At 60.7% G+C, this 13,439-nt stretch overlaps 2 protein-coding genes across 4 annotated transcripts; both read right to left on the minus strand.

Moving 5' to 3' along the window:
* Nucleotides 1-2,226: 2,226 nt before the first annotated feature.
* Nucleotides 2,227-2,869, minus strand: MED11 (mediator complex subunit 11). The gene is made up of 3 exons (XM_070728079.1): nt 2,749-2,869; nt 2,534-2,664; nt 2,227-2,461 (listed from the first exon to the last, which is right to left on the minus strand). Exons 1-3 carry the CDS (start codon nt 2,852-2,854, stop codon nt 2,324-2,326), a joined length of 375 nt encoding a protein of 124 aa, XP_070584180.1. The 5' UTR covers nt 2,855-2,869; the 3' UTR covers nt 2,227-2,323.
* Nucleotides 2,870-5,918: 3,049 nt separating this feature from the next.
* Nucleotides 5,919-13,369, minus strand: ARRB2 (arrestin beta 2). 3 transcript variants are annotated; one of them, XM_070728074.1, is made up of 15 exons: nt 13,239-13,369; nt 13,037-13,067; nt 12,205-12,265; nt 11,813-11,857; nt 11,091-11,287; nt 10,901-10,960; nt 10,750-10,817; nt 10,338-10,473; nt 9,120-9,204; nt 8,901-8,973; nt 7,839-7,976; nt 7,573-7,656; nt 7,397-7,476; nt 7,258-7,312; nt 5,919-6,523 (listed from the first exon to the last, which is right to left on the minus strand). In XM_070728074.1, exons 1-15 carry the CDS (start codon nt 13,259-13,261, stop codon nt 6,430-6,432), a joined length of 1,230 nt encoding a protein of 409 aa, XP_070584175.1. In that variant the 5' UTR covers nt 13,262-13,369; the 3' UTR covers nt 5,919-6,429. The 3 variants fall into 3 exon arrangements, with proteins under 3 accessions (XP_070584175.1, XP_070584174.1, XP_070584176.1); XM_070728073.1 differs by having other exon boundaries at nt 7,258-7,476; nt 13,239-13,359; XM_070728075.1 differs by lacking the exons at nt 12,205-12,265; nt 13,037-13,067; nt 13,239-13,369 and adding an exon at nt 11,976-12,167.
* Between the last annotated feature and the right edge of the window lie 70 nt (nt 13,370-13,439).

Here is a 13,439-nt window from a genome sequence, read left to right on the forward strand (position 1 = left end):
ACAAAGTAGAAAAGAAGGGAGAGAAGGAATGAGCGGTGGAGAAAGAGAGAGAGAGAGAGGTTTAGGAGGAGGGGTAGAAGGGAGGGGGGCAAGAAAGGGTAATTAAAGGGGAAGGCTGATGTTTAACCATTAAAAAAAATTACATAGGGGTCTATGAATAAAGGGCAAAAATGTACAATTATGAACTTTGTATAATGTATGAATACTGGAAGGCGTATACATCTTGAACCTGCATTTGTGAAGGTGAAGAAAAATTAAAAGTAAAATTGAAAAAAGATTAAATAAACCACCCCACCCCCAAACCCTTCTCTCCCCCCTCAGGGTGGCTGGCTGCCTTTACTAAATGCTCTTGCGACACTGCCATGCTGACCCTCTGAAAAGGGGCTGAGAGAAAAGTGGGCAGGAAAGCGCCCTCTGCAGGGCACCAAGCGCAAAGCAGCCGGTGCCGAACTGGGTCAAGAGGGGCGGGGCGGAAAAGAAAGGGGCCCCAACCCAAATATTTCCAGAGGGGAGCTGAGCGCAGCTGGGGCTCCAGGGATTGGCTGAATGGCTGGGGTGGGGGGGGTCCCTTTGTCTGGAATTTCCAAGTGGATCCGGAGCTCCCCCCACCACCAGCAACCCTGGCAGGGTCCCAGAAGGAGGTGGAGGGCCTGCCCCCCCCGGAAAATCCTGCCCAAGGGGGGAGGGGGGAGGGGGGGCTGAAGAACAGAAGGGCGGTCAAGGGAGGCCGCCAAAGCCTTGCACTCAGGCCCTGGACTAGTAAGAGGGAAAGACTCGGAGAGGGGACAGAAGACAGGCCCCTCACTGGCCTCTTAGGAATCGGGAGGGGTCAATGGTGGACAGTCTGAGGGTGAGGTTTTGGGGGTCGGGTGAGGATACTTACAGAGTCCGGCAGTGAGTTCCAGGCATCAACTCCTCGGTTGCTAAAGTCGTATTTCCTGCAGCTGAGTCTGTATCTGTTGTGTGCTCGTGCGTTGTTGTGGTTGAAGCTGAAGTCGTCATTGGCAGGAAGGACGTTGTAGCAGATGATTTTATGGGCTGTGCTTAGGTCGTGTTTAAGGCGACGTAGTTCTAAGCTTTGTAAACCCAGGATTGTGAGTCTAGTTGTGTAGGGGATTCTGTTGCGAGTGGAAAGTATCTCTGGACGTTTTCCAAAGTGTTTGTGTCCGAGATGTGGTGGGGGTTCCAGACAGATGAGCTGTATTCGAGGACTGGCAAATGTTCTGCATGCTTGGGTGAGTAGTGTGAGATGGCCGGAGCAGAAGCTACGTAGGATTAGGTAAAAACCTAGAAATGATTGACGGCAGGAAAAGCCCCCCTGGTCCATCTAGTCGGCCCTTATACTATTTCCTGTATTTTATCTTAGGATGGATCTAGGTTTATCCCGGGCATGTTTCAATTCAGTTCCTGTGGATTGACCAACCACCTCTGCTGGAAGTTTGTTCCAAGCCTCTACTACTCTTTCAGTCAAATCATATTTTCTCACGTGGCTTCCGATCTTTCCCTCAATTTTGGGTTCACTTTCCTATTGGAAACACTTAAACCTCCTGAACCTTATCTAACGGACGGACTCTCGCAGCCTCTTTGGTGCTGTTGTTGCGGGGGGGGGGGGGGGGGCTTTGTCGCTGAGGTCACTTGACAGGAGGACACAAGGTCTTTTGCGGAGTGAGGGTCATCTCAAAGGCTCTCAAAGGGTGGAAGTGGGGGGGGGGCTGTGTGGCCTCGGTCATTATGTCTCAAGCGAGTCCACACTATCTACAGTAGAAGGCCAGATGTTTGTGGGAACTCGGGAGGGGGGATTTTCACGAGGGAGCAGATGCAGCCCAAATCATTATTTCCAGGGGTTCAAGGCCATCCTGTGCCTACCCACCTGGGCGGAAGCGGAAGGAGGACTGGCCACACAGGCCACACAATCTGAGTTGGTAACATGACAAGCTTGTGAGTGGCTGGGGGGCACAAGGGACGTGAGCTTTCAACTGGGGGGTGGGGGGCTCAGATTCAGGCCTCCCTGTGTGGGTGCCAGGATGGCAATACACTGGAACTTTGAGGGTAGCATGAGGGTGGGGGCACTGAGGGGCCACCACCATTTTTACTTCCTGCCCTGTGGGCGGGGCTTGGAGCCGGGGATTCGGTGCCATCTCTGGGTCAAGAGCCTGGGGAAGCTCACTAGGGGGCCGGGATGTTACGCCCCCCCCTCCCAAAAAAAAACTCAGCTCACCCACCGGACTCTTTTGGGAACCGATCCACTTTATTATCTGTGAAGCTCCCTTTCCTCCCACCCGGGGGGGGGGTGTTTAAGGGGGGAGGTCTCCGGTGCGCGGCGCTACTGCTCCAGCATCTGTTCGCAGCCCCGGGCCACCTCGGCCAGCTGCAGGCGGGCGAAGTCCACGCGCTTGAGGGCCATCTGGCAGTCCTTGCGCGCCGCGTAGCTGGAGCCCTCGTGGGGCTGACGGGTGGCCACCTGCGGGGGGGGGGAGGAGTCAGTCGGGTCCCCTCTCCCGCCCCCTCCCCCCCCTGCGACCCCCACCCTCACCTGGGTCAGGTACCGGATCTGCCCCGAGAGCTCCGCCTCCACCTTCTGCACCGACGCCCCGAACTGCGCCGCCTGCCGGTCCAGCAGCCGCTCGCTCGGCTTCTCCTTCGACAGCTCCAGGATCACCGTGCCTGGGGGGGGGGGGGGCGCCGGGGGGAGGTCAGTGGGAGGGAGGGGGTGGGCGACCCCCCCCCGTCCTCCTCCGCGCCCCCCACCTGCGCTCTGCAGCGCCGCCCCGATCTCCCGCTCCAGCTCCTCCAGCAGCCGCAGCCGCTCGTTGGCCAGGCCGAGGCTGTACGCGCCCCCCGCCGCCGCTGCCATCCCCCCCCGCCGCCGCCGCCGCGCCTGCGCCCTGGTCGGCCTTCAGGAGCCCGGACTGCAAGTCCCGGCGGGCCCTGCGGCGGGCGGCCATGCGGCGCGGAGGCAGGCGGAGTTGCGGGCGCTTGAGGGGCGCATGCGCGGGCGGCTGCCGGAGGGACGTGGGCGGAGGGGGCGCGGCCTCGGAGCGGGAGCCTGCGGAACGCGCGGCCACCGGAGTTTCTCCTTCGCCCCGGGGGTGGCCGGAGGCACAGCTGCCGGGCACAGAGGGCGGCCTCGCCCCCCCCCCCGCTCTTTTGCGCGACCGGTGCAGCTGCGGCGCCAGGAAGAAGGGGAAGTGAGGGAGGGAGGAAGCGGGCGAGAGACGGCGGGGGGGCGTCTCCTAGGGGCGCCCCCTCCCCACCGACCCCCTCCCCTCTTCCCCGCCCTTGCAGAACTCGCACCCAGGCCCCCCGGGGGTGGGTGGGTGGGTGCGGGAAGACCCCCGGCTTGGGCCCTCGGGCCAGCAAGGGTGGGGTGGACCTGGCCCCGGCGCTCTCATCCCCCCTTCAGGCCCCCTCTGCAGGCGAACGTCCTTCCTCCTGGCCACACCAGGGACCCCCCCCTCCTGGGGCAGAAGCCTCGCGGGGACCTTTTTGCGGGGGAAGGGGTAGCCATGGGGGGGTCTGCACCTCTCGACCCCCCCCTTCCTCCCCCAGGCCTGCTATGCATGCAGAGGGAGGGGGGCCACATGGGGTCAGCAGGGCCGGCTAGCGCCCCCCCCCACTTCCTTTCTTCGTGCAGGGCTGGGGGGGGCATCTTTGAGGCTCATCCTCCTGGAGGGAGGGCTGCTTCTCTCCTGGGGGGCTGGGGGGGACTTGGCTGCATCCCCTCCCCTGGGAAGGCAGGTGGGGTCAGCTGCTGGGGTGTCTTTTTTTTTAACAACAAATTTCTATTGATATTTTTTTATAATACCCCCCCTACATTTAGCAGCGTCCAGTGGTGGGTGGTCCCGCCACCCCACCCTATTCAACCCCCTCCACCAAAATGTAAATTTATATCATTTTAAACTAAGAACAATGTTTATCCCAATTCGTCCTTTATGCCTCGGCCTGGAGTTCCACAGACCACACGGCCTCCATTGTCCCATCAGTTCCTGCAGTTTGTTTTCATCTTTACATCCATAATTTCAAACCGAAGGCTTCCGCCGGGCACCGCTGTCAGTTTTCATCCACTTTGCTGCATTTATTTATTTTATTTTATTTATTGGATTTGTATGCCGCCCCTCTCCGTAGACTCGGGGCGGCTAACAACAGTAATAAAAACCAGCATGCAAATCCAATACTAAAACCAACTAAAAACCCTTATTATAAAACTAAACATCCATACAAACAAACATACCATGCATAAATTGTAAAGGCCTAGGGGGAAAGAATATCTCAGTTCCCCCATGCCTGGCGGCAGAGGTGGGTTTTAAGAAGCTTGTGAAAGGCAAGGAGGGTGGGGGCAATTCTAATCTCAGGGGGGAGTTGGTTCCAGAGGGTCGGGGCCGCCACAGAGAAGGCTCTTCCCCTGGGCCCCGCCAAGCGACATTGTTTTGTTGACGGGACCCAGAGAAGACCCACTCTGTGGGACCTAACCGGTCGCTGGGATTCGTGCGGCAGAAGGCGGTCTCAGAGATACCCTGGTCCGGTGCCATGAAGGGCTTTATAGGTCATAACCAACACTTTGAATTGTGACCGGAAACTGATCAGCAACCAGTGCAGACTGCGGAGTGTTGGTGTGACATGGGCATACTTAGAGAAGCCCATGATTGCTCTCGCAGCTGCATTCTGCACGATCTGAAGTTTCCGAACACTCTTCAAAGGTAGCCCCATGTAGAGAGCGTTACAGTAGTTGAGCCTCAAGGTGATGAGGGCATGAGTGACTGTGAGCAGTGAGTCCCGGTCCAGATAGGGCCACAACTTGTGCACCAGGCGAACCTGGGCAAACGCCCCGCTCACCACAGTTGAAAGATTGTGCTCTAATGTGAGCTGTGGATCGAGGAGGACGCCCAAGTTGCGGACCCTCTCTGAGGCGGTCAATAGTTCCCCCCCCCCCAAGGTGATGGACAGATGGAATTGTCCTTGGGAGGCAGGACCCACAGCCACTCCGTCTAATCCGGGTTGAGTCTGAGTCTGTTGACACCCATCCAGGCCCCAACAGCCTCCAGACACCGGCACATCACTTCCACTGCTTCACTGAGTGGACATGGGGTGGAGATGTAAAGCTGGGTATCATCAGCGTACTGATGATACCTCACCCCACGCCCTTGGATGATCTCACCCAGCGGTTTCATGTAGATATTGAATAGCAGGGGGGGAGAGGACCGACCCCTGAGGCACCCCACAAGGGAGAGACCTCGGGGTCGACCTCTGACCCCCCACTAACACCGACTGCCTCCCACTCCCAACCCCTCCAGCTGGCGCAGAAGGATACCATGGTCGATGGTATCAAAAGCCCGTGAGAGGTCAATAAGCACCAGGACAGAGGATAAACCCGTCCCGGGCCCGCCAGAGATCATCCATCAACGCGACCAAAGCAGTTTCCGTGCTGTAACCGGGCCTGAATCCAGACTGCTGGGGACCTAGATCCTTCCAACCTACAAGTCACCGGCAGGGCACTCTCTGCAGCTGCTCCCTTAACTTCTCTGTGTTCTCCCGTGCGGGGCCTTTCCGCTAACGCAGCGCTGCACCCCTCCCTTTGCAATTGCCCCTTTTAGGTTGTTTGGTGTCCTATGTCCCAGAATTTCTGCACCACCAAACACGTGCACCCCTCCCTCCCCCCGTTTCCTGGACCCTCGCGCCCCCCTCCTGCCCCCTAAGGGTCTCGGCCGCATCCTCCACCATCTCTCATGGGGCTCTCACAATTCACTCGGCCACCCACCCATTTGTGTGTGATGACTTCAGGGTCTTACAGCTGCCTGTCCCTGCCTGCTGAGGGGGGGCAAATTGAGACCCCCCCATGGGGTGACAAAGCCCAGAAACAGCTGCAAAGACCCCCCCCTCCCCCCCCCCAGGGAGGAAATGAAAGAATGGATGAAAAGCTCTTTCAGTTCGTTGTTTTATTCAGTCGCTCTGCCTCTTTGGGGGCCGGTGGCTTGGCCGAGGATCGGCTCCCCCAAGGGGGGCAGGGCCACCCTGAGCCCCAGTGCAAAGCTCACCCAAGCCGCCTTCACCCCTGGATATGAGCCCCCCCTCTTTTAAAGGGTGTGGGGGGGGGGCGGCATTCTACAATCGGTTCTTCCGAAGCATTTAAAATAGTGGGTATAAAAGGGGGGTCTGGAGGAGGGGGGGACACTTGAGGGGAGGGACCATCCGACAGTAATGCCCAGTACATGACTCCAGTGCGCGAGACAGGGGTGGGGAGGGGTGGGGGGCTCATTATATACATCAAAATCCTCTTGGAAAAGTTTGCAGCAGAAGCGGGAAAAAGGGGGCAGAAGCCGCCGGGAGGACCCCAGCCTCAATTTTAGTCACATGGAAGCCCCACCCACCACTACAGCAAGAGGACGGAGGGGGGCAGGGGGTCATCGGGTGTATGTGTGTGTGGGGGGGTCCTCAGCAGAAGCAGTCGGCCTCCTCGTCCTCTTTCGTGCCCTTGAGGCGCAGACGGGCAAAGTCCTCGAACACGATGTCATCGTCTTGACCGTAGCTGGGGGGGGGGGGGAAGAGGAGCAGATTGTGGGGAGGGCAGAGACCGCATCCCCAAGCACCCCCACCCCAAAGAAGGCGCTTGTGCAGGAGGCCCAGCTGTTGCGGCCCCACCTGGACCACTCCCTCCCTCCCTCCCGCCTTGACCGCTGCCATGGGGCAGGCCTGGGGCTGTTAGGGCCACACCCTGATCCAGCCACAAAGGGTCCAGAGCTACATAGGGGTTTTTCAGAGCGATTGACAAACTTTTAGACTGACACTTAACGGTTGTTATTGTGAGTCCATAATGTCCCCCCCCCCCACACCAGAAAGCCCCTGCACTGGGCTGAGATGTGTGGGGTGCACTTCTGCAAGGGGCTCTAGCAGCCCCCTCCCCTGGAGACTGGGTGGGGCTGAGAAAGCTGCTCCTGCCTGTGGCAAGAAAGGGGGCTGGACAAGGGGGCCTCGGAGTCCACCTGCAGCCTGGTGGGATTCGGTGGTCAGCAGGAGCAGCGGGCAGCACTACGCTCTAACCACTGTGCATCACTGAGGCTCTTTGGAATCGGAGGGGGGAAATGCTGAAGCGGACAGCAGGGGGCGCCTCCCGCCCAGGGCCCCATTGGAGGGAGTGTGGGTGGTGGGGGCTCTGGTCCGGAGGGAGTGCGGCTGCCCCCTCCCTCAATCTACCACAAGGGGCTTTGCTGCGCTCTGAGCGCCACCCCAAGAGACCCCCCTCCCCCTTTGCAGGCCTCTTACTTGGGTTCAAACTCGATGAGGTTGGCATAAATGGGATCGTCCGATTCCGGCACATCTGGGGAGGGAGGGGGGAGAAGGGAGGGTGAGGTGGCTGCAGTGGGGGGGCAGGAGGGGGAGAAGGGGGGGCGGGGGGGCTCACCTGCCGGGGTCTGTGTCGGGGAGGGCTGCTCAGGGGGCTTGGCATGCATCAGGACGAAGGGCAGTTCCACGGCCACATCCCTGGTGGGAGAAGAGGGGAGGGAAGAGAGAAGCAGTAGCCTTTCGGTCACTGAGCCACAAGACCCAGCCCCCCCCCCCGCACCCCCCAGAACTCACCCTCCCCGGGAGACCACCAGCTTCACTTTGACCCTGTAGGAGACCAGGATGCCCAGCACCTCCTTGTTGATGCCATCGGTCACTCTGTGGGGCAGAAAGGGTTCGCGGTTGACCCTCTCCCCACAGGAGGGATGGCCTCTAAATCTTAAATAAGAGGAGGGGGCAGATCCCCACCCCCCCCATTGCACAAACGGCTCCAGGGCTCCTGAGCAGCCCCCCCCTCCCCCCCCCTCCCCCCCCCCCTCCCGAGAGCCAAGGGTCCTCACATGGTGGAGGAGGCCAGGTTGGTGTCCTCGTGCTTCAACTTCCCGTCCAGCGCCAGGCCTCGCTTCTCCCGGTTGTTGGTCAGCAGCGGTGTGAGTGTGTACACCTTGCAGAAGGTGGAGCTGGGGGCCACCTGGTCTCTAGCACGGGGGGGGGACACGACACACACACAAGGCAGGTCAGAAACACTGAACACACACACACACACACACACACACACACTGGACCTTCAGAACAGAAGCGGGAAGTGAATCTCTCAAGACCCGAAATGGTCCCCTAACATCAAAAACACCTGCGCTAGCCCAGGAAGCGCCAACTGCCCCAGGAGCTGCTGACCCAGTTCTGCAGAGGAACCACTGAGTCCGTCATCTGCACCTCCATCACTGCCTGGTTCGGTGCTGCAGCCCACCAGGACCGACACAGAACTTAAGAGGGGAATCAGAACGGCAGAAGAAACAATGGCTGCCCACCTGCCCCCCATTGAGGACCGGTAGACTGCACGGGTCAAAAAGAGGGCGGGGAAAATATTGACTGACCCCTCGCATCCTGGACACAAACCGCTTCAATTTCTACCCTCAAAATGACACCATAGAGCCCTGCACACCAAGACAACTAGGCACGAGAGGAGTTTTTCCCCAAACACCCTCACTCTGCTACGCAAATAATCCCCTCACCACTGTCCAAACAGTCACTAAGGCGGCTACGACGGCCAGTTTTTTCTCACTGGTGACGGTACGACCGTCAATTGTTGCTTGTGTCCTTAAGATTTTTGTTAACATTGTTTCCTGGCTGCCAATTTGACCCCATGACAATCATTAGGTTTCTTTACCTCGTGATTCTTGACCAATGTCCCTTTTCTTTTACGTAGACTGAGAGCATCTGCACCAAGGACAAATCCCTTGTGTGTCCAGTCACACTTGGCCAAAAGAGAATTCTATTCTATTCTATTCTGAAGGAAGACGACAGACCCACACGAGGCTCTGAAAGGGGGTGTTTGCTCGTGGGGTGGGTGGGGGGATGGGGGGGTAAGGGGGTGAAACGGGGGGCGTGGGCGTGATACTCACTCCTGCTCGATCTGGGCCACTGGACACTTGTACTGGGCAGTGCTGAAGAGGCATATGTCCGCGTACTGCCGCACTGCCAGAAGGAAGGAAAGGCGAGTCAGTTGGGGAGGGGCCAGGGATCCCCCCGCCCACATGGCCCAGTGGGGTAGGGGCTGGAGGAAGGCAGCAGGACCCCCGGCCTCCTTCATTCCCCCCACCCCCCACAGACCCCTTCCCTACCGGCTACTTTCACTTTCTTGACGCTTTTGCTGGAGTTGTTGGTGACGTGGACGTTGACGCTGACCGGCTCCCCGTGATAATAAAGCTGGTCGGGAAAGGAAGACGGGCAGTGGGCATTTTATTTATTTATTTTACTTTACTTATTGCATTTATATCGTCCCAAAATGGGCTCAGAGCAGCAGGAAAAAAAAGGGAGAAACGGTGAAAAACGGAATAAAATCAATGATATATCCACATAGAAATATCGTAAAAGAACCCCACGTGCACTATGGTCAATCTAACTCCAGGTCTTGGCGGCTTTCCGGAAGACCAGTAGGGTGGAGACAGTGCAGATCTCTGGGGGCAGTTGGTTCCACAGGGCCGGAGCCACCACAGAGAAGGCCCTTCAACTGAGGTTCCACCAACCGACATTGCTTGGCGGACAGGACCTGGAGAAGGGCGACTCTGGGGGCCCTTTTGGCTGCTGCGAGGCAGGAGGTCCCGTAAAGAGCCTGGCCCCGAGCCACGTAGGACGCTAAAGGTGATGACCAGCACCTTGAATTGCGTTCGGAGACCGACTGGCAACCAATGAGCAACAGGGGCCCAGGCACCTTGGGGCACCCATCATTCCATGCACTGCTGCATTTTGCACCGGCTGAAGTCTCCAAACGCTCTTCAGGGGAAGCCCCACGTACAGCGCATTGCAGTAGTCAAGACGAGCGGTGAGGAGGCCGTGAGTGACCGTGCAGGTAGGGCCACAACTGGTAGACAAGATGGACTGGCGGAAAAGGTCCAAAAGAGAGACGTTGCTCCAGCCTCAGCCGTGGGTCTCAGAGGACGCCCGAGTTGCCAGCCCTATTATCCGGGGGGGGGGGAATTGGTTCTCCCCCCCCAAGGACAAAAGAGGTCCCCCACTAGGGTCCCCCGCTGGGAGGGGGGGGGGCTGCTGCTGTTGGGATTTGTGGGAACCCGCTTGTGTGCCACGGCTGCTTGTGGCTGACAATCCCCCCCAGCCCCTTCCTCCTGCCCCACGTATGGGACTCGCATTGTTTCTCCAAAATGGCGTTTCCTGCAACGCTGCTGTCTCAGAAGCAGAGGCCTCCTCCTCCTCCTCCTCCTCCTCCTCCTCCGCGGATGTGTTGCGACACTGGGGAAGCTGCAGAGCCGCCTCACTTCCGGCGGAGTTTCCTGAAGGGCGCAAAGCCCTCCCCCTCCCCTCCCCTCCCCCGCAGCCCCCACCTCCTTGTCCAGGGAAGCTTCCAGGTGCAGAGAGCGGTCGGACATCAGGAAGTGGCGGGTGGTCTCGGCCGTGGGTTGTGGCCCAGGCTTCTCAGGGGCGTACTGGACCTTCCGGATGACCAGGCGGACAGAGTTCCTGCGAGGGGAGGGCAGGGGGTCAGCCTTTGGACTTTACGGAGTCGGCCTCTTTCCCCACAACCACCGGGGTCTCCTCACTTGACCAAGGAAGGAAGGACGGGAGGCCGCGGCCACCTGGAGCCGGTGGGGAGATTCGATCTGGCAAAGTGCTGGCAGCCGGCGATGGGCAGAAGTCGGCTGCAGTGCCGCACTGACCATTGCGCCACCCAGGCGGGGGAGGGGGAGGCGGGGGCCCAAGCGGTCCCTCAAAAGGCCCTGCTGGCTGCTCACCCACCTCTTGTGAATCTTCTCCTCCAGGTTTTTGGCACAAAATGCCCGAACCTCGAAGTCCACACCACAGGCCTGCGAGGGGGGAGGGATGGGCTCAGCACTGGGACTGCCAATCCCACCCCTCTATTTGCCCCCCCCCCCCCGAGAAGACCCACCTTTCCCGTGTCCTCAGGGCCCGGCTGCAGCGTCACCGAACACGGCAGGTTCTGGGGGATCTGTGGAAGAGACGGGGGGGTCTGGGTGGGGTCTCTTCAGAGGGAGGGCCACCGCTCCGCCTGGGACAGGGAGCAGGCCCACTCTGGGGGGCATGGGGGGGGCCGCGGAGTCTGTCCCTCCGTCCCTCACCATGAAGCTGAAAGGGTGGGCGTTGCCCCCCAGCTTGCGCAGCAGCCTCTCCTGCAGGCGGGTGAGGGTCTCGGGGGTGGTCTCGGCGGGGGGGAAGGCCTGCCAGGAGGCCAGGAAGAGGTCCTTGCGGAAGGAGAGGCCCAGCACGTCCAGATCCTCGCGGCCATAGCGGAAGGCACAGGTCAGCGTCACAAACACTGTACAGGAGGGTGGGAGGGCGGGAGGGAGGAGGCCTTAGGGGTCCCGAAGGGGGCTGGTCCTCCTTCCCTGGGGTGCCCCCCCTCGCAGCCCCCCCCCCAATAGCTGGGGAGGAAGGAAAGCTGCAGCTTCTCTATTCGTGTATTTGCACTTTACTCCGGATGGTTGGCGGAAGAAAAGACAATTTACAAACACGTTAACGGCCGGTAACAATCTCGGTCGTTCCTGGCCAAGTCGAGGTCTCAAGCCTGTCGGAAAAGCCAGGACTTAATGGCTTCCCAGAAGGCCAGTAAGGTTGGGATTCTCCGGATCTCTGGAGGCAGTTGGCCCCAGAGCATCAGAGCCACCACAGAGAAGGCCCTTCCCCATGGCCCTGCCAACCAGCATTGTTTGGCGGGCAGGACCTGGAGAAGGTCGACCCTGTGGGCCCTTAATGGCAGTTGGGAGGTATGGGGTCCCGGCGGTAGGTTCCCCCAAACTCCCCCCCCCCCGGATTCACTCTTCCGATTTGACGCCAGGCTCACCTTTCCGATCCTTGAGATATTCTGGGTCAACCAGAACGACACCGTCTGGCAGGGAGGAAGGGGAGGGGGCGTCAGGAGACCAGGACCTCTGGCTTAGAGCAACCCCACTGGCTCTGCCCCCCAGATGCCCCCCACTGAGCCCGGCCCGACAGCCGCAGCCAACCTGGCCTTTAATCCGATTTGTTTGCCTTCCACGCAGCCGAATCTTACGCCGATTTCAAGGCTTTGAAAAAACACCTTTGGGGACCTGGTGGCTGGTGCGTTCACAACAACACCTGGAGGCAGGTGCCCTCCTCAGGGGACAGGGATACAGCTGGCGCCTCCCCCCCGTCCCCAGCGGCCCTCCTGTTGTTGCGAGGGAACGACCCCCGGGGGGCCCTTCAGGCGCTTACCAACAGGGTCCACGCGGTCCAGGTGATCCACAAAGTCTCGCTTGCCCAGGTAAACAGTGAGCTGGTGGAGACGAAGGGGGGAGGAGGGAATCCTGGGCCCCTCCTGATGCCCTTCCAAGGGGGAGCCCCCTCCCCTTTCCTCTGCCCCCCCTCCACCGGAGAACCAGGCGCTTCCGTCCGACACACCTGGCACCAGGCCTAGCCTGGTAATTCCAGGGGTTCCCTCGACCCCCCCCTCCTCCTGTTGGGCTTCACCTGCACCTGTTGCTTTGCACCTGCGCCCCCCGGGCTCTCCCCGGAGACGGCAGCCACCCGTCTGGCCCAGGGGCACCGCGGGAGAGATGTCAGGTGTCAACAAGGCTCAGCTGCCCCCCAGCTGCCCCCCCTCGCCCTGCAGCCTCACTCTACCCAGCAATCTGTGGAAGCCCCCCCCCCCCTCTGCTTTGCTGTCAGGGCTTGGTGGACGAGGGGACCACTGCACCCCCCAGTGCCAGCCAGCCTCCCCAGCCACGCAGCCCATCTCCCCCCCCCGCCCCCCCAGCTTTCTTCCTGTCCCAGGCAGGGCGGGCAGGTTGTGGTGCAGAGGAAGGAAGCTGCCCAGGCGGGGAGGAAGGAGGACAGGAAGCCCCCACCGAGGGGGAGGAGGGCGGGGTGGGGTCCTCCGTCTCAGGTGGAGGAGTCAGGGGTGGGGGGCCACGACAGTCAAAGGCCACTTCCCCCCCACCCCCCGTAAAGGGCGATTGCGGGGCGGGGGTGGCAAAGAAGTCGGCCGAGCCCCCTCCCCAGCCACAGGGGAGCAGAAGCCCCCCAACCGCAGCAGCCGGACACTTACTTTGCAGTTGGGGCTGGACTTCTTGAAGACTCTGCGGCAGGGAAAGGAAGGGAGGGAAGAAAGGGGATGTAGCCAGACCCCCGACGGGAGGGCAGCGGGAGCGGGGTTCAACGGCGACCCACCCACCCCCGGGTGCTTTCCCCCCCCACCACCACAGACGCAGAGCCAGGAGCGGGGTCGCGTCCGCCCCCCACAAGCAGACCTGGTGCCCGCCTTGTCCCCCATGCTGGCCCGACGGGCTGCGCGGCTGCGACTGGCGGGGCCGCTCTGGAGGTGCGGCGGGAGGGCGGTGCGGACCGCGGGGAAGCCATGCCCGGTCCGAGCCCCCGTCACGTGGGCGGCCGGGCGGCCAATCGCGGCCCGCCGGCCCGCCCTCCCAGCGCCCCCCTCGAGCCTCGGCGGG

The sequence above is a fragment of the Erythrolamprus reginae genome, chromosome Z, assembly GCF_031021105.1.
Source record: "Erythrolamprus reginae isolate rEryReg1 chromosome Z, rEryReg1.hap1, whole genome shotgun sequence".
In the NCBI taxonomy this organism is placed as follows: Eukaryota; Metazoa; Chordata; class Lepidosauria; order Squamata; family Dipsadidae; genus Erythrolamprus; species Erythrolamprus reginae.

Bases quoted from the DNA above. Each gene is read 5' to 3' on its own strand.
- MED11 (XM_070728079.1), bottom strand. From the start codon at position 2,854: ATGGCAGCGGCGGCGGGGGGCGCGTACAGCCTCGGCCTGGCCAACGAG. The intron at 2,665-2,748 runs GTGGGGGGCGCG...CCCCCCCCCCAG, and splicing joins GGCGGCGCTGCAGAGCGCAG to GCACGGTGATCCTGGAGCTG. The intron at 2,462-2,533 runs GTGAGGGTGGGG...CCCCCCCCGCAG, and splicing joins AGATCCGGTACCTGACCCAG to GTGGCCACCCGTCAGCCCCA.
- ARRB2 (XM_070728073.1), bottom strand. From the start codon at position 13,261: ATGGGGGACAAGGCGGGCACCAG. The intron at 13,068-13,238 runs GTCTGCTTGTGG...TCCCTGCCGCAG, and splicing joins GGGGACAAGGCGGGCACCAG to AGTCTTCAAGAAGTCCAGCC. The intron at 7,657-7,838 runs GTGAGGACCCTT...TCTGCCCCACAG, and splicing joins AACCTGGCCTCCTCCACCAT to AGTGACCGATGGCATCAACA.